Here is a 26,006-nt window from a genome sequence, read left to right on the forward strand (position 1 = left end):
GCCATTGAAAGGAGTGATTACTGGGGTAGCGGTAAATGTGAAAGTGGACCAACTGAAGGGGAAGATTCACTGGCTGCATTCCAAACACGTTATTTTTACCCCCTCAGCCCTTGCGCTATCCACACACCTGTCACGCTGATCCTCAAAACGGGGGCCCCTCAGGGGAGCGTGCTTAGTCCCTCATGTCCTCCCTGTTCACCCACGGCTGTGTGGCCAAGCATGACACCATCATTAAGTTTACTAGCTTCATACTATTTTTCTGACATGCCGAAAATGGAGCCTTGTTGATTACATTTGTGGATTTAGTAGAGTAGGGAGGTGGGTTTTTAATGAGTGTAGGGTTAGATGATAGGGTATTGGTTTATTTATTTCCTTTTTTCCAAGCAAAGTATTAGGGAGTTATATTCCAGTGCAGTTGGTAGTGCAACATCTGTTGGATGCCAACCACCTTTAAACCTCATCGAAGATATCAAATGAGGCTGAATATCCTGCTTGGTTCCAGGAATCAAGCGGGCCGTGAGCAATTGGAAACAAAACGAGGAACTGTGAAAATCACGGCAGTGCAGTGGAAAAGCCGCCATGATTAATTTGCTTCAATACAGCTCATAATAATGAAACCCAGAAATGAATTATCTTTGTTTTGTTCAGAAATTCCTGGGGAAAATTAATGGGGAAAGAATTGGGTTTCGGGATTTATGCCGAAAATTAGGTCTGAGGTTTAGGAGATCTTAAAAGTTTGATATTTAGTTAGTTAACATTAACTTTATAAATTATTTAGCCTTTGTGCTTTTTAAAAATGTCATAAGTGCTTCAAAATTCACAAAAAATGATGTTAGCTGATGAAGATGAACATAGGTTTAGGATAACTTCTTGTTCTATGTTTAGCACATACCTTATATTTGGCGTTTATCCAAAACCCTTACAAAAACACAATTCGTTTTCCCAATAGGCTATGTACAACGCACCATGGCGGAGTTAGTACCTACAAAAAGACGCCATTACTATATTGGAAACGACAGGCTGTGATGGGTCTTGGGTTAGTTCTAAAAAAAATCGGTACATGGCTTCCATCTTTGAGGACATATAGAGCGGTCACTCGACTATCTTGTCAAAATAATAGATAATCTTTGTTTTATGGATGGGTGGACTAGCTGCGCTACAATATTTACGGGTTAGTTTGACTTCAATTGGATTAAATACTAATTAAATGTGTCGGTATGATGAGCTAGCCATTTGGGGAAATCTCCCTTGCTTTTCTAACGAATTCTAGCGCGGATTGGTTGTTTGCAAGCTAACTAGCACATTTGCCTTGTTTACATTGCTAACGATAGATAGCTAGCTAACCATTTTCGAGCCCTGCCGTCCAGTGTTTGAGGTTTATGATTGAATTTGAGTAGGTATCGTAGCTATAACATTGCCATCACACACTCATTTGTATTTGTCAATTAATACTGCTTAAATATCTATATTTACGAGGGGTGCCTAGCTAATTCGTAATTGTTGTGGACTGTATCGAGTACTTAATTAGCTAGCAAGCCAGTTAACTTTACAGTGCGAGATAAACATGGCAATGTTTTTCATTGTTGGTTTCAATATAGACCTAATTTTTTGATTCCGGTAAATAACGTTATAGGTGAAACTGACAGAATCGCCGCTGCTGTTTTTTTAAAGGCATAGAGCAGCAAACCGAGATGAAAGGGTAAGTGTGGCAGAAAAAGCTTTCGTTAATGGGCAATCAACCTTTTGTTTTATGTTGTCCAGTTAACTATTGGCTGACTGTTGCCGCCTTCTCCCCTGTACCACAGGCAGCAGAAGAGCCCGGATGACGACGGTGACGTGCCCATAATCGATGAAGGTGAGCGCCATTGAGAGTATTCTATGATTTATCATAATGGTGAGAATTAACTACTTTTGTTATAGACTGAACAAAAATATAAACGCCACGTTTTCATTGATTTTACTGTGTTGCAATTGGGGGCGGCATGTTAGCTTAGTTGTTAGAGCGTTGCCCTGAACAAGGCAGTTAACCCCGTAGGCCGTCATTGTAAATAAGAATTCGTTCTTGCCTAGTTAAATAAAAGGAAATCCAGTATTGTGAAATAAATGTAGTAGGCCCTAATCTATGGATTTCACATGACTGGGAATACAGATTATTTTAACCTTTATTTAACTAGGCAAGTCAGTTAAGAACAAATTCTTATTTACAATGACTGCCTACCAGGGAACAGGTGGCTAACTGCTTTGTTCAGGGGCAGAACAAAATATTTTTACCTTGTCAGCTCGGGGATTCAATCCAGCAACCTTTCAGTCTGCAGCCACCTTCTCGTCTGATCAGCCAATCAAGGACCTGTTCAAGACAGGAGGAGGCGGATTGCCGGTAGGGGATTTGTACCCTTTTGTGTTTTTTTTTTTGGGGGGGGGTTACTGGCCCAACGCTCCAACCACTAGGCTACCTGCCGCCCCATCTGTTGGTCACCCAATACCTTGAAAAAAGTATAAAAAAATAGGGCCTCAGGATCTCATGATGTTTTTTTTGTGCATTACCATAGATAAAATGCAAATGTGTTTCATTGTCTGTAGTTTATGGTATGCCTGTCCATTCAATAACCCCACTGCCATTATGGGCCACTCTGACAACATTGACATCAGTGAACCCCTTGCCCACACGATGCCATACACGTGGTCTGCAGTTGTGAGGCCGGTTCGACGTACTGCCAAATTCTTTAAAATGCCGGAAGTGGCTTATGGTAGAGATATGAACATTCAATTCTCTGGAAACCGCACCTGTGGGTATTCCTGTAGTCAGCATGCCAATTGCACACTCCCTCAACTTGATACATCTGTGGTATTGTGCTGTATGATAAAACTGCACGCGTTAGAGTGGCCTTTTATTGTCTCCAGCACCTGTGTAATGATCATGCTGTTTAGTCAGCTTCTTGATATGCCACACCTGTCAGGTGGATGGATTATCTTGGCAAAGGATAAATGCTCACAAACAGGGATGTAAACAAATTTGTTTACATAAAACATTTTTGCATATGGAACATTTCTGGGATCTTTTATTTCAGATCATAAACATGGGACCAACACTTTACGTGTTGCGTTCTATACTTTTGTTCAGTGTAAACTATATACGTTCTTTGCATTGCTTCACTGAATGGTCAATGTGATGTGTGTTTACTGAAATTATTCAGGCTGTGATCTATGCAAGTACACATGCTGTCATAGCCATGGGCCTAGGACCTATAGTTTCCCAAACTCAATCCTGGGGACCCCAAGGGGTGCACATTTTGGATTTTGCCCTGACACTACACAGCTGATACAAATAATCAAAGCTTGATGATTAGTTTATTATATGAATCAGCTGTGTAGTGCCAGGGCAACAAATGTTCTGCCAAGTTGTCTCTCATACATCCTGCTAATGTTAACGTAAAAACTTGTTAGTCAGGTTGATCTGATTTTATTACTTTGGGGGACCGAGTGGCGCAGCGGTCCAAGTCACTGCATGTCAGTGCTCAAGGCGTCACTGCAGACCTGGATTCGATCCTGGGCTGTATCGCAACCGGCCGTTATCGGGCTGCCCCTAGGGCAGCGCATCATTGGCCTAGCGTCGTCCGGGTTAGGGGAGAGTTTTTGACCAGGGTGGGCTGTCATTGTAAATAAGATTTTGTTTCTTAACTGACTTAAATAAAATAAAAAAGAACACAAAAACTACAAGACTCTCTGGTCTCGCCCTCAGGTGCTGTTGCCACGGCCGACGACCCAACTGCCATCACCACCATCCAGTCTGCAGCCACCTTCTCGTCTGATCAACCAATCAAGTACCTGTTCAAGACCGAAGGAGGCGGGTTGCCGGTAGGGGAGTTGTACCCTCCCTCAGGGCAGGTAGAAGGGACTTTGCATGCCACACACACTCAGTCTGTCCCAATTTTCTCCCTTCCCCTTGGCCCTAAACCTTCGATGTTTGCACATTTGTAAGATTCTGTCTTAGCCATCCCTTTACTGACCCACCCCCCTCTGTTCAGGTGACGTACCGGGTGATCCAGGTGTCTGATGGACAGGTGGACGGACAGACAGACGGCGCCTCTGCTGTTAGCGTGGTGACGGGCTTCCCCGCAACGACACAGACTGTCACACAGGTACAACCCTTGGATGGTGTTGAGACACACACACACACACAAAATGCACAAGTTTGCTTTGTCTCACATATATCATCCCCTTTGGCTGGAGTGCCGTCTCTTGATAAAGTTTCACCCATCATTTCCTTTGCCCCACACACTTTATTGTGCATGCAAGCATACTACCAACTGTCCATTCAGTTTATTAGTTGGATCTGTTGCTATCTAAAATATCTGTCATGTGTGTTGTCTGTCTGTCTGTCTGTCAGGCGGTGTTTTCCCAGTCTGAGGGACTGGAGGGGGAAGCCTCAGAGACTCACTACTACTACCCTGTCACTGATGCCACACAGAGTACCATGGTTGAGAATGTACAAGCGCCAGAAACACTGCTCACTCAGAGCACACCCACTGGTCAGTTGAAATTATGTCATTCAAACATGTCCCAATTAGCTCCCTGCCCCATCCTTCAATGTTGGCATATCTGTAAGATGTAAGCAAGATAGCACTTTTCCGGTTATACCTAATCAGGAAACTTCAGATCTGCAAAAACCGAAGGGTTAGGTCCAAGGGCAAGGTGGAGGGAGAGAATTTGGGCCAGCTGAGATAGTCAGTCAATCTGTACATTGTCTGTTTGCTTAATAGTGCCCTGTGTCTTCCAGGTCAGCTATATGTGATGATGTCCCCACAGGACGTGTTGGGCGGAACAAACCAGAGGTCCATAGCACCCTCAACAAAGATATCTAACACATAACATCACATCCTCTTTGTCCAGGTTATGATATTACATAACCCATCACTGACTAGGCCTCCGGGCCTTCATCAAGGGAACTGGGGTTGTCCAATAAGAAAAGCTAATTTGGTTTCCCATTGCAAAATGTTAAAAAATGTTTTCTGTTGCGTGACCTAATGAACACGACCATAGTTAAAATAACATGACATTGCCAATAGTATTTCATACCTGGTGAATGTGGTGATAGGTCTACATGTTGTACATTGGGCTACTGTTTTGAATCCTCTTTTTCTATTCTACAGCAAGTCAGAGCCTCCTCGTACATCTAGAGATGACAAGAGACGAGCCCAACACAATGAAGGTACTTGAATATACAGCAGTACTGTGACCTTGAAAATGTTCAAGGATGTTGATCTCTGAAGTCTTGTTTTATATTTGTTCAAGACATTTTCTAACCTTTTTAATCGGTCCCCAGTTGAGCGCCGACGCAGAGATAAGATAAACAACTGGATCGTCCAGCTGTCCAAAACCATCCCAGACTGCACCCTGGATGCGACGAAGAATGGGCAGGTGAGTTCCCAGGTACTCAGTCAAGTCTTCATATTTTATTCAACTGGTATACGTTTTCACATGGACGCATTTCTGAGATTCTCTTTCTAGTTCTTCTTCCTTGATTATTCCCACAGCACCCCCCTTCTCCCTTAAAAAACTTCAGATAACTACATCTGTTTTCTTCTAAAAAGCAGTTTTCTCACCTATCTACCTAAGATGAATGCGCTCACACAGTAATTACAGTATGTTGCCTGTAGAACTTATTAAAATGTGGGAAATGTTTCTATGAACCCCACTTTCAAACAGGCCCATTTTTACCACATTCTTGCCGGCATAAGCCTTTTGTACCTCCCACATGCATGCGGGTGAGGAGAGGAAGTAGGGGTGTGCATATGTGGGCGGGAGTCTATTTTAATAAATCCATTGATATACACCATCACAAAGAAATCCATTATTAATTTGATTTGGCAGGTCGTATGAAACAAGACAAATAAACTGTGTTTTCAAAAGAATAGAATAACGTATAATATTATTATTTATTATTTTTTACCCTTTTTTCTCCCCAATTCCGTGGTATCCAATTGTCTCATCGCTGCAACTCCCGTCCGGACTCGGAGAGGCGAAGGTCGAGTGCCGTGCGTCCTCTGAAATACAACCCAACCAAGCCGCACTGCATCTTCACACAATGCCCACTTAACCCGGAAGCCAGCCGCACCAATGTGTCGGAGGAAACACCGTACACCTGGCGACCGTGTCAGCGTGCACTGCTCCCGGCCTGCCACAGGAGTCACTAGTGCGCGATGGGACAAGGACATCCCTGCCGGCCAAACCCTGTTCTTAACTGACTTGCCTAGTTAAATAAAGGTTAAATAAAAAATTTATAAACACAGGAAACTGTTGAGCGTAAAAAACACAGCAGCGTTGCAGTTCTTGACACAAACCGGTGTGCCTGGCGCCTACTACCATACCCCCTTTCAAAGGCATTTACATTTGTTGTCTTGGCCTTTCACCCTTTGAATGACACACATACACAATCCATGTCTCAACTATATCAAGGGCTAAAAATGCTTTAACCTGTCTCCTCCCCTTCATCTACACTGATTGAAGTGGATTTAACAAGTGACATCAATAAGCGATCATAGCTTTCACCTGGTCAGGCTGTCATGGAAATAACTTGTTTTGAACTGTATACTCAAATTTTATTGGTCACATACACATATTTAGTAGATGTTATCGTGGGTGTACAGAAATACTTATGTTCCTAGATCCAGCAGTGCAGTAGTGTCTGACAATACACACATCTAAAAGTAAAATAATGGAATTAAGAAATATATAAATATTAGGACGAGCAATGTCGGAGTGGCATTAACCAAAATACATTAAGGATACAGTATATACATATGAACTGAGTAAAGCAGTATGTGAACATTACTTATTCAAGTGACCAGTGATTCTATATTCTATGTATATGGGCAGCAGCCTCTAAGGTGCAGGGTTGAGTAACCGGGTGTTAGCCGGCTTGTGATGGCTAGTTAACAGTCTGCTGGCCTCGAGAGATGAGCTGTTTTTCAGTCTCTCGGTCCCAGCTTTGCTGCACCTGTACTGACCTTGCCTTCTGGATGGTAGCAGGTTGAACAGGCCGTGGCTCGGGTGATTTAACTCCTTGATGATCTTTTTGGCATTCCTACAGCACATTGGGTGTCCTGGAGGGCAGGCAGTGTGCCCCAGTGATGCGTTGGGCAGTGTGCCCCAGTGTTGCGTTGGGCAGAGCCCTGCGGTTCCGAGCGGTACACTTGCCGTATCAGGCGGCGGAACAGGATGCTCTCAATTGTGCATATGTAAAGGTTTGTGAGCGTTTTAGGGGCCAAGCTGAATTTCTTTAGCCTCCTGAGGTTGAAGAAGCGCTGTTGCACCTTCTTCACCACACTGTCTGTGTGGGTGGACCATTTCAGATTGTCAGTGATGTGTCCGTCAAGGAACTTGAAGCCTTCCACCTTCTCCACTGCGGTCCAATCGATGTGGATAGAGGCGTGCTCCCTCTGCTGTTTCCTGAAGTCCATGATCAGCTCCTTCGTTCTGTTGAGGGAGAGGTTATTTTCCTGGCACCACTCTGCCAGGGCCCCCACCTCCCTGTAGGCTGTCTAGTCATTGTTGGTAATCAGACCTACTACTGTTGTGTCGTTTGCAAACTTGATTGAGTTGGAGGCGTGTTTGGCCACGCAGTCATGTGTGAACAGGGAGTACAAGAGGGGGCTGAGCGTGGGGCCCCTGTGTTAAGGATCAGTGAAGTGGAGGTGTTGTTTCCTACCTGGGGTGGCCCGTCAGGAAGTCCAGGATCCAGTTGCACAGGGCGGGGTTCAGAACCCAGATGGTGTTGAATGCTGAGCTATAGGCAATGAATAGCATTCTTACATAGGTATTTCTTTTGTCCAGATGGGATAGGGCAGTGTGCAGTGCGATGGCGATTGCATGGTGTGTGGATCTATTGGGGTGGAATGCAAATCAAAGTGGGTCTATGGTGTCAGGGAAGGTGGAGGTAATATAATCCTTAACTAACCTCTCAAAGCACTTGATGATGAAAGAAGTAAGTGCTATGGGGCGATAGTCATTTAGTTCAATTACCTTTGTTTTCTTGGGTACAGGAACAATGGTGGACATCTTGAAGCAAGTGGGGACAGCAGACTGGGATCTGGAGAGATTGAATATGTCCGGAAACACTCCAGCCAGCTGGTCTGCTCATGCTCTGAGGACGCGGCTAGGGATATCGTCTGGGCCGGCAGCCTTGTGAGGGTTAACACGCTTAAATATCTTACTCTTGTTGGCCATGGAGAACAATCCTTGGGGAGTCGGGCCACGTCGATGGCACTGTGTTATCCTCAGTGGGCAAAGAAGCTGTTCAGCTTGTCCGGGAGCAAGACGTCAGTGTCCGACATGGCTGGTTTTCCTTTCGTAATCAGTAATTATCTGTAGACCCTGCCACATGCAGTGGTTCCTCAATTTAAAGTTTTGAGATTGTGCTGTGGGACTTAGAGGTAATTTGTGGTTTAGTACGTTACCCTGCGTCACTGCTTCATTGCTCCAGACCACCGAAAGGGGGAGTTAGAGCACTGATTATGCTTTTGGAAGCTTTAAAAAAGTTATTATATGCTTAAGATGTATGTTGACTGAAATATAAGAAGCAAGTGATGTTTGCTAAATAATCAAGTTGATGGCGTGGACATATAGCCTCGGCACCTACTGAGTGACTCACTCATTCATGGCTTTGGATCAAAATAAACAAGTACCAACTTTCTTTCTGATAGTCTAGAAGTGAAAAATAGAAAATGTAAGTGATTTATAAACTCAACAAAAAAAGAAACGTCCTTTTTTCAGGACCCTGTCTTTCAAAGATAATTCATAAAATCCATATAAATTCACAGATCTTCATTGTAAAGGGTTTAAACACCATTTCCCATGCTTGTTCATTGAACCATCAACAATTAATGAACATGCACCTGTGGAACGGTCGTTAAGACGCTAACCGCTTACAGACGGTAGGCAATTAAGGTCACAGTTATAAAAATGTAGGACACTACAGAGGCCTTTCTACTGACTCTGAAAAACACCAAAAGACAGATGTCCAGGGTCCCTGCTCATCTGCTTGAACATGCCTTAGGCATGCTGCAAGGAGGCATTAGAACTGCAGATGTGGCCAGGGCAATAAATTGCAATGTCCATACTGTGAGACGCCTAAGACAGAGCTACAGGGAGACCGGATGAACAGCTGATCGTCCTCGCAGTGGCAGACCACGTGTAACAACACCTGCACAGGATCGATACATCCGAACATCACACCTGCGGGACAGGTTCTGGATGGCAACGACAACTGCCTGAGTTACACCAGGAAAGCACAATCCCTCCATCAGTGCTCAGACTGTCCTCAATAGGCTGAGAGAGGCTGGACTGAGGGCTTGTAGGCCTGTTGTAAGGCAGGTCCTCACCAGACATCACCGGCAACAACGTCGCCTATGGGCACAAACCCACCGTGTCAAAAAGTGCTCTTCACTGACGAGTCACGGTTTTCTCTCACCAGGGGTGATGTGTTACATCAAGGCCTGTACTCTGGAGCGGGGTCTAGGTGGAGGGTCCCTTCCTGCAAGCTCATCCTGACAATGCCACCAGCTATACTTCTCGTTCTGTGTGTGATTTCCTGCAAGACAGGAATGTCAGTGTTCTGCCATGGCCAGCGACGAGTCCAGATCTCAGTCCCATTGAGCACGTCTGGGACCTGTTGGATCGGAGGGTGAGGGCTAGGGCCATTCCACGCAGAAATGTCCGGGAACTTGCAGGTGCCTTGGTGGAAGAGTGGGGTAATATCTTACAGCAAGAACTGGCAAATCTGGTGCAGTCCATGAGGAGGAGATACACTGCAGTACTTAATGCAGCTGGTGGCCACACCAGATATTGACTGTTACTTTTGATTTTGACCCCCCCCCCCCCTTTGTTCAGGGACACATCATTCCATTTCTGTTAGTCACATGTCTGTGGAACTTGTTCAGTTTGTCTCAGTTGTTGGATCTTGGTATGTTCATTCAAATATTTACACATATGTTAAGTTTGCTGAAAATAAACGCAGTTGACAGTAAGAGGACATTTCTTTTTTTGTTGAGTTTAAAAGTCACAACTCTACAATTGATCGCTAGTTTGGGTCTCAAATTATTACGGTCTGTGAATAGCATTTAACTAAAATAAGCAATGTTTGTTAAAAAAAACACCAGTAATATATAGACCTGGACATATGAGCACTTAAAAACCAAGAGTCAGGGTTAGTGCTTTGTGTATATTATTATAGTGTATTATAGTCTCTAAAAGGAAAGATATTACCATTTTACTTTCATAATGCATCCTAATAATGCAGGGTTAATAATAATCACTTTGTTAATAATTATATAAAAGCCCATTAGATATTCTCACAGACCAGATTTTCCCTAATGTAAAATGCCCCTTAGATATTAATTATAGAGTCCTTCAATCCTCTAACTTTTAATCATTGGCGGAGAGTCACGTCATTGGCGGAGAGTCATGCAGCATTGGCGGAGAATCGTGCGGCATTGGCGGAGAATCGGGCGGAGAGCGACCTGTTTATATTACATGAGCAAACAATACATGACATTTTCTTTGGAATGGCAAGCCAGACAAAATTTAAAGGGCAAATTGTCTCACGCCATGTTCAAGAATGTCTTTTTTCCCTTTATTCAGATTATAACCGCTTACTTTCAGTTATTTGAAAACGAAATCATCTCCAAAATATTGTAATTAAAACTTGAAAATGAGAGAACTCTGGAAACAACGTTCCAGAATGAGAATGGTAAATTACTAATTCATACATTCATTCAATACATTTGAATACAAAAGAAGCCATCCATCCACCCATTATGGACTATTAGCAGGACAATAGTCTCTTGCCAAGGAAGAGGGCAAGGGGAGAATTGTATCGTCAATTTCTCAAGCCAAAACGTCTTGATTGCCTTCACCAGTTCATCTTTGCTTGTAGGCTTGGCAAAGTTAGGACATTTTATTTATTTTTGATTTTACTACATAAAGGTTCTATAAAGGTCTATTTACTCTGCTGGCGTCTTGACCCAGTTTATCCCCTCATTTGCAATGCAAACCTGAGCGGCAGTGTGTTTTGGTCCGAGCAGACCCTTTTCCGGCTTACAGTTTTCATCAAGCCAGCTTCTTTCTATGGTGCTACCCGTTCCAGGGTTAGGACTGTAACCACCAGAGGACTTGAAAATGAGCCGGAGCTGAGAGGATCACCAAAACTAAAGGTATTTTGGTTTCAGTGTATTTTCCCCAAAAATAGTGTATATAGCCTATCAATGTGTAGGCATACGGTGTAATAAAATCGCTAATTGTGTACTAAAAACGTGAATGTGTTTTTGCAGAGCATACCAACCATGCTGACAACCATCCGTGGAGATCAGTGGACAAAGGGCTAGACAACGGGCTGCACCGATAAAACGCATGGTTCCACAAAATACCAACTGAGATGGATCCTGAAGCAAATGTGGCTTACCAGTGAACCTCCAGGTGTTCATCATTAATACTGTGTCTCAGAAGTTTCTGTCCATGACTGATGCAACCCGAAACGCATTAAAGACAAGAGTTAATAAGTACTTAAGGTCACGAGAAAGTCTGGACATGGCCTGCTCTCCCTTATGTAAGGAATTAGGCACTTTACCATGTTTACTATGTACTGTAGGATATGTTTACTTGTCAAACTGCACAGTAGCCTAATAAACATATACAGGCGGCTTCTATCTTCAATATGCTTTAAATGCTTTATTATCCAAATGTTTAAAGTGCGTGTGGGTGACCTCATGCAACCGCAAAATGTCAGATAAAGCATATACTGTACAGTATTTCTTCATCAACATGCTTTTGTTAATAAAATAATGATAAAAATACTCTTTCAAAATGCTAATGTTTATTTTGTTATGGGATCCATGATGAATTACTATGGGAATAAATATCACTTAATTACATAAATATTCGAATAAAGTAGGCTAATGAAGGTAAGCAAATTGTTGCTTACTGGAACACCCAAAGTCATCCAATTGTTCTAATAGGATTTGAAGCAATAGCCTACCCGCATGTGGTCAACTGCCATTTTGCGCTGCTCTGAGACCAGCATGGGGACTGGTCTTGATAAATCAATGCGATTCATCACTTAGCTAAATAGTTGGTAAGAGATTTTAGATGTACCGATTCCATGGCACATGGTTTATGAATTGACATGCAATTTTCCGTTCTTCCTGAAAGCCCTAATCTGCTCACTTAAATGAATAGAGATCCTGGTAATGGTGCTACAGTATGTTATAGCATGATCGAAGTGATGATGGGCTATTAGCAGGACAATAGACTCTTCAACCTTTACAAAAGGATAGCTCGGCTAAATGTAAAGTTTAAAAAATATATATATATATTTCCCAACTTGCGATGTAGGGACTTCATAGGGATCAAATCCCGTTACCGGGATAGATTTGACAACAGCCAGTGAAAGTGCAGGGCGCCAAATTCAAAGAACAGAGATCTCATAATTAAAAATCCTCAAACAAGTATTATACAGTATTATACACCATTTTAAAGATAAACTTCTTGTTAATCCAACGATTTGCACCTAGTCACAAAAAACATACAGCCATTTTCCAGCCAAAGAGAGGAGTCACAAAAAGCAGAAATAGAGAGAAAATTAATCACTAACCTTTGATGATCTTCATCAGATGGCACTCATAGAACTTCATGTTACACAATACATGTATGTTATGTTCAATAAAGTTCATATTTATGTCCAAAAATCTCAGTTTACATTGGTGTGTTATGTTCAGTAATGTTTTGCCTACAAAACATTTGGTGATTTTGCAGAGAGCCACATCAATTTACAGAAATACTCATAAACTTCAATGAAAGATACAAGTGTTATGCATAGGATTATAGATAAACTTCTCCAACCTCCAGCCAACCTGCCATGTTGTGGAGTCAACAAAAGTCAGAAATAGCGTTATAAATATTCACTTACCTTTGATGATCTTCATCGGAATGCACTCCCAGGAATCCCAGTTCCACAATAAATGTTTGTTTTGTTTGATAAAGTCAATTTTTATGTCCAAATACCTCCTTTTTGTTTGAGGGTTTATTTCACCAATACATATGCACAAGGTGCGGGCACTAAGTCCAGACAAAGTCAAAAAAGTTCCATTACAGTTCGTAGAAACATGTCAAACGATGTATATAATTAATCTTTAGGATGTTTTTTATCATAAATCTTCAATATTGTTTCAACCGGACAATTCCTTTATCTTTAGAAATGAAAGGGAACTGAGCTCGTGCTCACGGCCGCGCGCGATCAACAATTCAAGGCTTTCAGCCAGACCCCTGGTTGAAACAGCTCTTATTTGCTCCCCTTTCACAATAGAAGCCTGAAACAGCGTTCTAAAGACTGCTGACATCTAGTGGAAGCCTTGGGAAGTGCAATCTGACCAAATTTACACTGTATATTGGATAGGCAATCACTTGAAAAACTACAAACCTCAGATTTCCCATTTCCTGGTTGGATTATTCTCAGGTTTTCGCCTGCCATATGAGTTCTGTTATACTCACAGACACCATTCAAACAGTTTTAGAAACTTCAGTGTTTTCTATCCAAATTTACTAATAATATGCTTATCTTAGCTTCTGGGCCTGAGTAGCAGGCAGTTTACTCTGGGCACGCTTTTCATCCGAACGTGAGGTTAAGTTCTCTAAAGTCCAAACCTCATGCAACTGCAAAATGTCGGATAAAGCAAATAGTGTACATTATTTCTTCAACATCTTTATGCTTTTGTTAATAAAATAATTATAAAAATACTCTTTCAAATTAATAGACGAGGCAAGTGGAAGGGGATTTTTTTTTCAAACACTTGTTTTTCACAAGGGCTATTAGCAGGACAATAGACACAATGTGGTCCCCAAGACACCTCTTTGACATAGGGTCCTCCATATCTCTTGATGATGTCATTGAATGTCTCTACAGCTTTGATCCATGCCTGGGCCTGCAGCACGCAAAGTTCTTTGTTTGTCAGACTAAACTACAGAACAGTAGATATCGAGAACACGCATGGTTAATGTTCTGAAAAAAATAAATAATAATATTATATATATATATAAGATGTTTTACAAAGCCTTTCCATAAGTCCACTCAAGTTTCTTCAACTGTCTTCTGACTGTGATTAGAGCAATGTTGATTGCCTTTGTCGATCGCTCATCATCTTCAACCATCAGTCCATTTTACCGAGTCCACCAAATGCATTGTTTTAGGTACTCTAAAACCAGATTTTTCCCAACAAAAAATGTATCAACCCCTACAAATATATAAATGTATTATTAACACTGCATTATAATTGTATAAAAGCCCCTTAGATATTAATTTTGACTCCTTTACATTTAATTAGATCTACACTGTACAAGGACATTTTATTGATCTTCCAGTATTTTCATTTAGAGATTCCGGTAAACTCTTTGATGTTTCCTTTTATGTATCTTACCAATTATTATTGGATTATTCACCATGGCAACCAATGACATGTCTTTCTTAGTTTGGTTGGCTTTTTTGCAGAATTCACAGCCTGCTACGCTTGTGAAAAACAAAATGCCTCCATCTGTTTTTATATAATTATAATGCAGGGTTATGCATTCATGAATGAAATCGCTTTAACCGACATGTTGCAGTTCATCTGATGAATATACACATGGGCCTAATTATATAAGGAATATGAAATCGGAGGGTAGAAATTATTAAATATTAAAGCATTAGACCTCTTACTAAAGGCGTCAGTCATACGAAAGTTATACTTAAATCCGAACTGGTTGGAGATTATAAGAGTACTTGGCCATAAAGGCTAGATCATTTTTCAAGCTTTTCAAACATTCATAGATGACCAGCAGGGTAAAATAATATAAACAGTGGTTATAGAGGGTGCAACCAGTCAGCACCTTCGGAGTAAATGTCAGTTGGACTTTTATAGCCGAGCATACAAAGGTCAAGACAGCAAGGCAACTTTGCATGATGGTGCCGATAGAGATGACAGCTTCGCATCTAGTCCTATGGGAAACTGTGCAGTATTTGTTTTAATATGTATTATTTCTTACAGTGTTAGTCCAGAAAACCTTAAGTGTCATTACATACAGCCGGGAAGAACTATTGGATATCAGAGAGATGTCAATTTACCAGCACAACCAGCACTACGACCAGGAATACGACTTTCCCAAAGCGGATTGTTTGTCTGCACCTCCCAGGGCATTTGAACTGATTCCAGAAACCAACCCAAAACAACGGCACCGGAGTGGTCTTCTAGTGAGGCTTCGGATGTGCACACACCACCCACTGCTTCCGAGTATATTACTCGGTAAAGTCCAGTCCCTAGTTAACAAAGTCGACAAAATCAGGGCAAGAGTTGCTTTCCAAAGAGATATCCGGGATTGTAACATACTCTGTTTCACGGAAACATGGCTAGCTGGGGACATGCTGTCGGAGTCCGTACAGCCAGCGGGATTTTCAGTGCATCGCGCCGACAGGAATAAACATCTTTCCTGGATGAAGAAGGGTGGGGTGTATATTTCATGATTAACGACTCATGGTGTAATTGTAACAACATACAATAACTCAAGTCCTTTTGTTCAGCTGACCTAGAATTCCTCACAATCAAATGCCGACCGTATTATCTCCCAAGAGATCTCTCCTTGGTTATCGTCACAGCCGTGTATATCCCCCCGCAAGCGGATACCAAAACGGCCATCAAGTAACTTCACTGGACTTTATGCAAACTGGAACCATATATCCTGAGGCTGCATTTATTGTAGCTGGTGATTTTAACAAAGTTAATTTGATAACAAGGCTACCTAAATTCTATCAGCATATCAATTGCAGTACACGAGTGAGTAGCACGCTCGACTATTGCTACTCTAATTTCCGCGATGCATTCAAGGCCCTCCCCCGCCCTCCTTTTGGCAAATCCGACCATGACTAAATCTTGTTGCTCCCCTCCTATAGGCAGAAACTAAAACAGGAAGCGCCCATGCTTAGGTTTATCCAACGCTGGTCTGACCAATCGGATTCTACGCTTCAAGATTGCTTCGCTCACGTGGACTGGGATATGTTCCGGGTAGCCTCAAAGAACAACATTGAGCGAGTTTACTCGGTGAGCAAGTTTATAGGGAAGTGTAGGAGATGTTGTACCTACTGTGACTATTAAAACCTTCCCTAACCAGAAGCTGTGGATTGATGGCAGCATTCGCGCAAAACTGAAAGCACGTACACCCGCATTTAAACATGGCAAGGTGACTGGAAACATGGCCGAATACAAACAGTTTAGTTATTCCGTCCGTAAGGCAATCAAACAAGCAAAGCGTCAGTATAGAGACAAAGTGGAGTCGCAATTCAACGGCTCAAACACGAGACGTATGTGGCAGGGTCTACAGAGAATCACGGATTACAAACAGAAAACCAGCCCTGTTGCGGACATCGACGTCTTGCTACCAGACAAATTAAAAAACTTATTTGAGGACAGTACAGTGCCACCTACGCAGCCCGCTACCAAAGACTGTGAGCTCTCCTTCTCCGTGGCCAACGTGAGTAAAACATTTAAATATCTTAACCCTTGCAACGGGGCGATAGTCATGGGATGCCGGCCCAGACGGCATATATTCAGTCAGTCCCTATCCCAGTCTGCTGTCCCCACATGCTTCAAGATGGCCACCCTTGTTCATGTTCCCAAGAAAGCTAAGTTAACTGAACTAAATGACAATCGCCCCGTAGCACTCACTTCTGTCATCATGAAGTGCTTTGAGAGACTAGTCAAGGATCATATCACCTCCACCCTACCTGTCACCCTAGACCCATTCCAATTTTCTTACCGCCCCAATAGATCCACAGACGATGCAATCGCCATCACACTGCACACTGCCCTATCCCATCTGGACAAAAGAAATACCTATGTATTCCCTATACCTATACCATTGACTACAGCTCAGCATTCAACACCATAGTACCCTCCAAGCTGGGTCTCGACCCCGCCTTGTGCAACTGGGTCCTGGACTTCCTGACGGGCCGCCCCCAGGTGGTGAAGATAGGAAACAACATCTCCACTCCGCTGATCCTCAACACTGGGGCCCCACGTTCTCAGCCCCCTTCTGTACTCCCTATTAACCCACGACTGCGTGGCCATGCACGCCTCCAACTCAATCATCAAGTTTGCAGACGACACTACAGTGGCAGGCTTGATTACCAACAACGACGAGACAGCCTACAGGGAGAAGGTGAGAGCCCTTGGAGTGTGGTATCAGGAAAGTAACCTCTCACTCAATGTCAGCAAAACAAAAGAGATGATCGTTGACTACAGGAAACAGCAAAGGGAGCACCCCCTATCCACATAGATGGGACAGCTGTGGAGAAGGTGGAACGTTTTAAGTTCTTTGGTGTACATATCACTGACAAACTGAAATGGTCCACGCACACAGACAGTGTGGTGAAGAAGGCGCAACAGTGCCTCTTCAACCTCAGGAGGCTGAAGAAATGTGGCTTGTCACCTAAAGCCATCGCAAACGTTTATAGATGCACAATTGAGAGCACCTTGTCGGGCTGTATCACTGCCTGGTACGGCAACTGCGCCTCCCACAACCGCAGGGCTCTCCAGAGGGTGTTGCGGTCTGCACAGCGCATCTCCGGGGGCAAGCTACCTGCCCTCCAGGACACCTGCAACACCCGATGTCACAGGAAGGCCAGAAAGATCATCAAGGACATTAACCACCCGAGTTCACCCCTCTTCCACCCAGAAGGCGAGGTCAGTACAAGTGAATCACAGCTGGGACCGATAGATTGAAAAACAGCTTCTATCTCAAGGCTATCAGATTGTTAAACAGCCACCACTAGCACAGAGAGGCGGCTGCCCACCTACAGACTTGATATCATTGGCCACTTTAATAATTGGAACACTAGTCACTTTAATATTGCTACTTTAAGAATTATTACATATCTTGCGTTACTCATCTCATATGTACAGTGGGGCAAAAAAGTATTTAGTCAGCCACCAATTGTGCAAGTTCTTCCACTTAAAAAGATGAGAGAGGCCTGTAATTTTCATCATAGGTAAACTTCAACTATGACAGACAAAATGAGAAAAAAAATCCAGAAAATCACATTGTACGATTTTTAAGGAATTTATTTGCAAATTATGGTGGAAAATAAGTATTGGTATGTGTTCAATTATGTGTGACATTGTGGCATTTAAAGCATATTGAAGATAGAAGCAATAGGATTTGAAGCAATAGCCTACCCGTGTGTGGTCAACTATTTCAGCACCGTTTCGTGCTGCTCTGAGACAAGCATGGGGACTGGTCTTGATAAATCAATGAGATTTTTTATTTTCACTGAATCTCAATTTGGGTATTGGTTAGCCTACAATTAGGTTGTGGAAATGTTAGGATTATTTTGTTCTTAGTAGCCTACTCCTGATCAGTCACATTGTACAGGGTTTTGTTTTTCTTCGAATAGAAACACCATAATATTAATCAAATTAATGAAGATACATTTCTTAAAATCAATCCCATATACTATGTTCTTACAAAAAAGGTTTTAAATTCTCTAGAACAGCCAATATTTAAAAAAAGTCAAATGCTTCTCAGATGCCCTCTGGTGGTCAAACTAGCACTAACTAGCATCAATTGCAACAATGGCTGACACTTATAACGTGCCATATGATTCTGCGGTAGCCCGCAAGGTGTGCTGCAGTACAACACAACTTTTAAAGGAAGAACCACTGTACGTCTCGTGTCTAAGCCGTTGAATTGCGACTCCACTTTGTCTCTATACTGATGTTTTGCCAGTTCGATTGCCTGTTCGACCTTATTCCCAGTCACCTTGCCATGGTTAAATGCGGTGGTTTGCGCTTTCAGTTTTCCGCAATTACTGACATCTATCCACGGTTTCTGGTTTAGGTAGGTTTTTAGGAGTCACAGTGGGAACATCATCTCCTATGCACTTCTTGAGGAACTCAGTCACCATGTCCGTGTATACAGTGGGGAGAACAAGTATTTGATACAATGCCGTTTTGCAGGTTTTCCTACCTACAAAGCATGTAGAGGTCTGTAATTTTTTTTATCATAGGTACACTTCAACTGTGAGAGACGGAATCTAAAACAAAAATCCAGAAAATCACATTGTATGATTTTTAAGTAATTAATTAGCATTTTATTGCATGACATAAGTATTTGATCAACCACCAACCAGTAAGAATTCCGGCTCTCACAAACCTGTTAGTTTTTCTTTAGGAAGCCCTCCTGTTCTCCACTCATTACCTGTATAAAAGACACCGGTCCACACACTCAATCAAACAGACTCCAACGTCTCCACAATGGCCAAGACCAGACAGCTGTGTAAGGACATCAGGGTTAAATTGTAGACCTGCACAAGGCTGGGGTGGGCTACAGGACAATAGGCAAGCAGCTTGGTGAGAAGGCAACAACTGTTGATGCAATTATTAGAAAATGGAAGAAGTTCAAGATGACGGTCAATCACCCTCGGTCTGGGGCGCCATGCAAGATCTCACCTCGTGGGGCATCAATGATCATGAGGAAGGTGAGGGATCAGCCCAGAACTACACGGCAGGACCTGGTCAATGACCTGAAGAGAGCTGGGACCACAGTCCCACAGTCAAAGTAAACCATTAGTAACACACTACGCCATCATGGATTAAAATCCTGCAGCGCACGCAAGGTCCCCCTGCTCAAGCCAGAGCATGTCCAGGCCCGTCTGAAGTTTGCCAATGACCATCTGGATGATCCAGAGGAGGAATGGGAGAAGGTCATGTGGTCTGATGAGACAAAAATAGAGCTTTTTGGTCTAAACTCCACTCGCCGTGTTTGGAGGAAGAAGAAGGATGAGTACAACCCCAAGACACCATCCCAACAGTGAAGCATGGAGGTGGAAACATCATTCTTTGGGGATGCTTTTCTGCAAAGGGGACAGGACGACTGCACCGTATTGAGGGGAGGATGGATGGGGGCCATGTATCGTGAGATCTTGACCAACAACCTCCTTCCCTCAGTAAGAGCATTGAAGATGGGTCGTGGCTGGGTCTTTCTAGCATGATAGCATAGCAAACACACAGCCAGGGCAACTAAGGAGTGGCTCCGTAAGAAGCATCTCAAGTTCCTGGAGTGGCCTAGCCAGTCTCCAGACCTGAACCCAATAGAAAATCTTTGGAGGGAGCTGAAAGACCGTATTGCCCAGCGACAAGGATCTGGAGAAGGTCTGTATGGGGGAGTGGACCAAAATCCCTGCTGCAGTGTGTGCAAACCTGGTCAAGAAGTACAGGAAACGAAACGTATGATCTCTGTAATTGCAAACAAAGGTTTCTGTACCAAATATTAAGTTCTGCTTTTCTGATGTATCAAATACTTATGTCTTGTAATAAAATGCAAATTAATTACTTAAAGATCATACAACGTGATTTTCTGGATTTTTGTTTTAGATTCCGTCTCTCACAGTTGAAGTGTACCTAGGATAAAAGTTACAGACCTCTACATGCTTTGTAAGTAGGAAAACCTGCAAAATCAGCAGTGTGTCAAATACTTGTTCTCCCCACTGTACGTCAATGTTATCCTCAGAGGCTACCCGGAACATATTGCAGTCGGCGTGATCAAAACACTCTTGAAGCATGGCTTCCGATTGGTCGGTCCAGCGTTGAATAGACCTTAGCACGGACGCTCCCTGTTGGAGTTTCTGCCTGTAGGAAGGGAGGAGTAAAATGGATTTGTGATCTGATTTGCCGAAGAGAGGGCGGTGGAGGGCCTTGTAGGTGTGCCTGAAGGGGGAGTAGCAGTGGTTGAGCGGTTTTCCAGCACGAGTACTACAGTCAATGTGTTGATAGAACTTCGGTAGTGTTTTCCTCAGATTTTCTTTGTTAAAATCCCCAGATACAATAAATGCAGCCTCGGGATATATGGGTTCCAGTTTGCACAATGTCATGTGTAGTTCCTTGAGGGCCATCGTGGTATCGGCATGAGGGGTAATACACGCGGCTGTGACTATAACCGAAGAGAATTCTCTTGGGAAGTAATACGGTCGGCATTTGATTGTGAGGTATCCTAGGTCGGGTGAACAAAAGGACTTGAGTTTCTGTATGTTATCACAGTCACACCATGAGTAGTTAATCATGAAATATACACCACTGCCTTGCTTCTCCCCGGGGAGTTCTTTTTTCCTATATTTGCGATGTACTGAGGACCCAACTGGCTGTATGGATGGGGAAAGTATATCCAGAGAGAGCCATGATTCCGTGAAACAGAGTATGTTACAGTCCCTGTTACCGTCCCTTGCTATATGAGCTTGTCTACTTTATTGTCCAGAGACTGAACATTAGCGAATAATATACTTAGAAGTGGTGGATGGTGTGCCTGCCTCCTGAGTTGAACTGGAAGTCTACTCCGAATACATCTTCTCCGCCGGCGGCGTCTTGGAGCAGCCTCGGGGATAAGTTCAATTGCCCTGTCGGGTACAAACAAAGGATACAATTCGGGAGTAGTATTCCTGGTCGTAATTCTGGTGAGTTTGACTGATGTCCAAAAGTTATTTCCGGCTGTATGTAATAACTCAAAAAACCTTCTGTGCTAACAATGTTAGAAATAACACACACACACAAAAAAAATACTGCAACGTTGCTTCGGAGCTAGAAGCAGAGCTGCCATGTCTGTCAGCGCCATCTTATCTTTGCATAGAAACCCACATAAAAGCATGTAGATAAAAATATGTAATGTTTGCTAGAATGGAGGTTTAAAATCAGCTTCATATGCATATTAGCCAATACATATGGCATAGCCTACACATATAGCATACCTTGCAAAACAATATTCAATAAAAACAATTGTACAATGTGCTCTGCAATAAGATTACCAAAGATTGATTCCTAAACCAGATGAGTTCTCAAATAGCAGCTGCCCAGTGTTGGATGCATTGGAAAATAAGGTATGGGAATGACAAAGAACCTGTAGGATTATAGAAAAAGCAGTTGGGAAATAAATGTTCAATTAATACAAGTATATTTAGATGGTTTAAATTATTAACTTTCCTACTATACTTCTAGAAGTTGACGGTGCCAAGTCTTGCCAATCCATTCATTATTCTACTAACTATGACTGAGTGTGAGACGTTTTCCACAATGTACGTTTCATGCATATACTGTACATTCAAACTGTATATTCGAACAAAGAACACCATCACAAATAGTGTTTCACCATTTATTGAGAACTAAGACAAATAGCAAAGGTGTCTCGGGCAGTATTTGAGGTATCTAAATATAGTAATATAGTGTAACCTACCAATCAATGTATATCAAGTGCAGAGGGCACAATCTTACAATGTTGCAGTCCAGAAATGAGAGCTTTGCCATCTATGTCAAAAGCCTGGGCCTCTGATGGAGACTAGAACTGTCATCAACGTATGCTTCAGTATTCACCCTTCTCGCTAGGAGCATTTGTGTGCCCAGGCCCCAAGTGAGAGATAATGAATAAACATGTTCAGACAAGCATGTATCTATAGTTGGTTGGTGTTCTTCAACTCTAAAATGCAGTAGACTGTGCGAGACAAAACCCACAAAGAAAAGACAACAGGCAAATGCGTATTCATATGGGGTCCCAATGTCTAAATAGTGACGCCAGGTCTAGTTCAAACTGCAGTAGGAGTGAATCGGCCAATGCTTGGTGAATAGCACTTGGTTGATCTATGGGACTAGGACATAGGAGGGTATAATAGATCATGTGAGACAAAAGTGAGAGACAAGAATTCATCAAATAAATCATCACAGCAAAGGAATGTAGTTTGTGAGCTAGAAAATGAACATCCTGACAGTCTGAGGCAGGGTGCTCTGCAATCATCCTACTCCAACTATTGACAGGGATAATGTGGGATTTCTTATTTGTCAGTATGAAATAAATGAGTGGGTCCTGCCTTGATGACTATTAGATTTACACTACTTGTCCTATAGATGTGTGTAGTCAAATTACTTGTAATAAACTGATAGCTAAAACGCTCTTACTTCAATTAACCCATACCCCTGGACATTGACTCTGTACCCTTTGTATATAGCCTCGTCATTGTTATTTTGTTACTATTTTTCAGAGTTATTTATCAATTTTTTTGTACTTTTTTAAAACTCTGCATTGTTGGTTAAGGGCTCGTAAGTAAGCAAGGTTGTATTCGGCGCATGTGACGAATAAAACTTGATTTGAATTTGATTTGACATGCTATCTAGTGATAAAACTATCTGGTCCTGCTAGCTAGCAATATATATATTTGTTTTAACTAGATTACTTGCTATGTTCTAAGTTGGCAGTCATTTCACAGCTTGCATTGATGGTGTCACGTTTCTAGAACTAAATAGTTAGATTACAAATAAATAATAAGACTTTGCTTGAGGAGTTTGTCGGACAAAGCTCCCTCTCAAGATGTCACCAGGTGTCTACTACCTTAGATAAGGATAACGTGATTGGCATACGACACAAGTTTTGATTGGTTTACAGTTTAGTACCAGCGGTGTTTGCCTGTCCAGCTAGTGAACATAAAAGTAAGTATTTTGAGAACATTTGCAAGAATTGACCTTGCGTTCAGAATAATTAAATATACACAATATGTCAAAGTCAGTTCTTCCCTCAACAGAGATTGATTATCTCGGTGGTGGTCCGTAGCAAGCTATGTAAATCGCTTTGGATAAAAGTGTCTGCTAAATGGCATTATTATTATTATTATACTGAACAAAACTATACACAACATGCAACAATTTTAAAGATTTTACTGAGTTACAGTTCATATGAGGAAATCAGTCAATTGAAATCAATTCATTAGACCCTAATCTATGGATTTCACATGACTGGAACTACAGATTTGCGTCTGTTGGTTACAGATACCTTAAAAGGAATGGGCCTCAGGATCTCATCATGGTAGTACTGTGCATTCAAATTGCCATCGATAAAATGCAATTGTGTTCGTTGTTTTAGCTTATGCCTACCCATACCATAACCCCACCGCAACCATGGGTCACTCTGTTCACAACGTTGACATCAGCAAACCGCTCGCCCACATGACGGCATACACATCTGCGGTTGTGAGGCTGGCAGGACATACTGCAAAATTCTCTAAAATGATGTTGGAGGCAGCAAAGCATGGTAGATAAATTAACATTAAATTCTCTGCGAACATCGCTGGTGGGCATTCCTGCAGTCAGCATGCCAATTGCACGCTCCCTCAACTTGAGACATCTGTGACACTGTGTTGTGTGACAAAACGGCACATTTTATAGTTGCCTTTTGTACCCAGCACAAGGTGCACCTGTGTAATGATAATGCTGTTTAATCAGCTTCTTGATATGCCATACCTGTCTGGTGGCTGTATTATCTTGGCAAAGGAGAAATGCTCACTAACAGAGATGTAATCAAATTTGAGAGAAAAAAGCTTCTTTTTTTGTTGTTGTGCGTATACAACATTTCTGGGTTATTTTTTTTATTTCAGCCTATGAAACAGCGTATTACATGTTGTGTTTTATAATTTTGTTCATTGTATATATCAAGGCATGATGCCAGTGCTGTGACCAGTGTGGTGTCCTCCTGTCCTGTCTGTTCCCTACAGAGTAAAGGAGGGATCCTGTCCAAGGCTTGTGATTACATCCAGGAGCTGCGTCAGAGCAATGCCAGACTGGGGGAGGACCTGGAGAATCTGGAGAGACTACGCATGGACAACCAGTTGCTCAGACAAGAGGTACTGCAGCAGCTCAGATTGTTCCCACTCAAACACACAATCACCATGTTCAAGGGGATCTGTCTGAGCAATGTGCTGCACAGATTTGCTAATCTTGACCACATAACGACTAGTTACTAGTTGCAGGGGAACTGTAGACCAGGGATTCATCCTCAGCACCTTGCTCAGACTGATCCTCTCAAACATGCTAAAGATCTATACATAGCCAAAGAAACCTCGATGATGCATTACATTAATCTTAATAGTAGTGAGCGGTGTTGGTCAAAAGCTGGTGATGTGGGTTACTATGACAACTCACAAGTATACCACATTAACATATTCCCTTTTCCCACTCACAGGTTGATGATTGGAAAACCAAGAACCAGATGATGAGAAGCCAACTGAGACAGAACGGCATTGTGGGAGCAGCAGGTGTAGATCCACAGTGAAGGACAAGTGACAAAGGTGCCTGTACGAGGGCTCTGTTTGAATTGCCAGAAAATACACCCTCCTTTCCTCACTTGAGGTAGTAACTGATCTGTATGGGATTGGAGAGGTGAAACGTAGGGTCCCAATGACACCAACCCAGTCATCTTATATCTGTAATTTCATCTAGGATGGATGTATTTGGAAAGCATTCGAACAAGGTCTAGGATGTTGTGGGCTGTTGGAATACGACAACATTGGTCAGTGGAGGCAGTTGTATGCAGAGGGTTGCTTCCAACAAATCTGGACTGCACTCTTTTTGGATGTCCTCTGTGATGTTTTCTTCCTTGACAATTGTATGGACACCCCATGATCATGGACATTCATCCTACCTAGAAAAACACTTAAGCTACACAGAATAATACTCATGTCTGTGTTCTTTATCACCTTTGAAATCAAATGTATTTTGTGACCCCTCAAACAACTTGCCCATATATGGGTATTTCTACACTCTTGCCACACATTATGTGAAAGAAAAAATGTGATGCCTTTTATGTTTGAAATAAAATATTTTATGAAAAGGCTTATTTAAATGCTAGACTGAACCGAACACCATGTCTATTGGTTGACAGTTTCACTACCAGCTGACTGACACTGGTGTCCTACATCAGTTTGTATCAGTCACTGAGCAAATAATGAATTTGATGGTTCTTTGTGTATTTTTAGTTTTCCAAAATTTGGACTAACCTATTTCTGACATTAATACAACCTTCAGCCTCTAATATTATTTTGTGTTATAGGTTGATTTGCTGTAATTTCTATTAAATTTGTCTGAAAGAAATATCTTGTTTATTTACAGACACTGGAAATGAAATGG

The 26,006-nt window shown here is 42.3% G+C and overlaps 1 protein-coding gene across 14 annotated transcripts; it reads left to right on the plus strand.

Moving 5' to 3' along the window:
• The first annotated feature begins 969 nt into the window (after positions 1-969).
• Positions 970-25,970, plus strand: LOC110534231 (upstream stimulatory factor 1). Of its 14 annotated transcripts, XR_002475101.2 has the most exons (12): positions 985-1,171; positions 1,634-1,699; positions 1,806-1,855; positions 3,740-3,885; positions 4,026-4,139; positions 4,388-4,529; positions 4,778-4,832; positions 5,151-5,209; positions 5,324-5,430; positions 24,596-24,724; positions 25,063-25,272; positions 25,303-25,970. XR_002475101.2 is itself a non-coding variant. In XM_021618967.2 (11 exons), the coding sequence occupies exons 2-11, from the start codon at positions 1,692-1,694 to the stop codon at positions 11,379-11,381; spliced, it is 852 nt and encodes a 283-aa protein (XP_021474642.1). In that variant the 5' UTR covers positions 970-1,171; positions 1,634-1,691; the 3' UTR covers positions 11,382-11,419. The 14 variants fall into 14 exon arrangements, 12 of the variants coding, with proteins under 12 accessions (XP_021474642.1, XP_036789228.1, XP_036789229.1 ...); XM_021618967.2 differs by lacking the exons at positions 24,596-24,724; positions 25,063-25,272; positions 25,303-25,970 and adding exons at positions 11,082-11,210; positions 11,328-11,419 and having other exon boundaries at positions 970-1,171; positions 5,324-5,418; XM_021618963.2 differs by lacking the exons at positions 24,596-24,724; positions 25,063-25,272; positions 25,303-25,970 and adding exons at positions 11,082-11,210; positions 11,328-11,846 and having other exon boundaries at positions 971-1,171.
• Positions 25,971-26,006: the final 36 nt, after the last annotated feature.

The sequence above is a fragment of the Oncorhynchus mykiss genome, chromosome 10 (assembly GCF_013265735.2).
Source record: "Oncorhynchus mykiss isolate Arlee chromosome 10, USDA_OmykA_1.1, whole genome shotgun sequence".
NCBI classification, from domain to species: domain Eukaryota; kingdom Metazoa; phylum Chordata; class Actinopteri; order Salmoniformes; family Salmonidae; genus Oncorhynchus; species Oncorhynchus mykiss.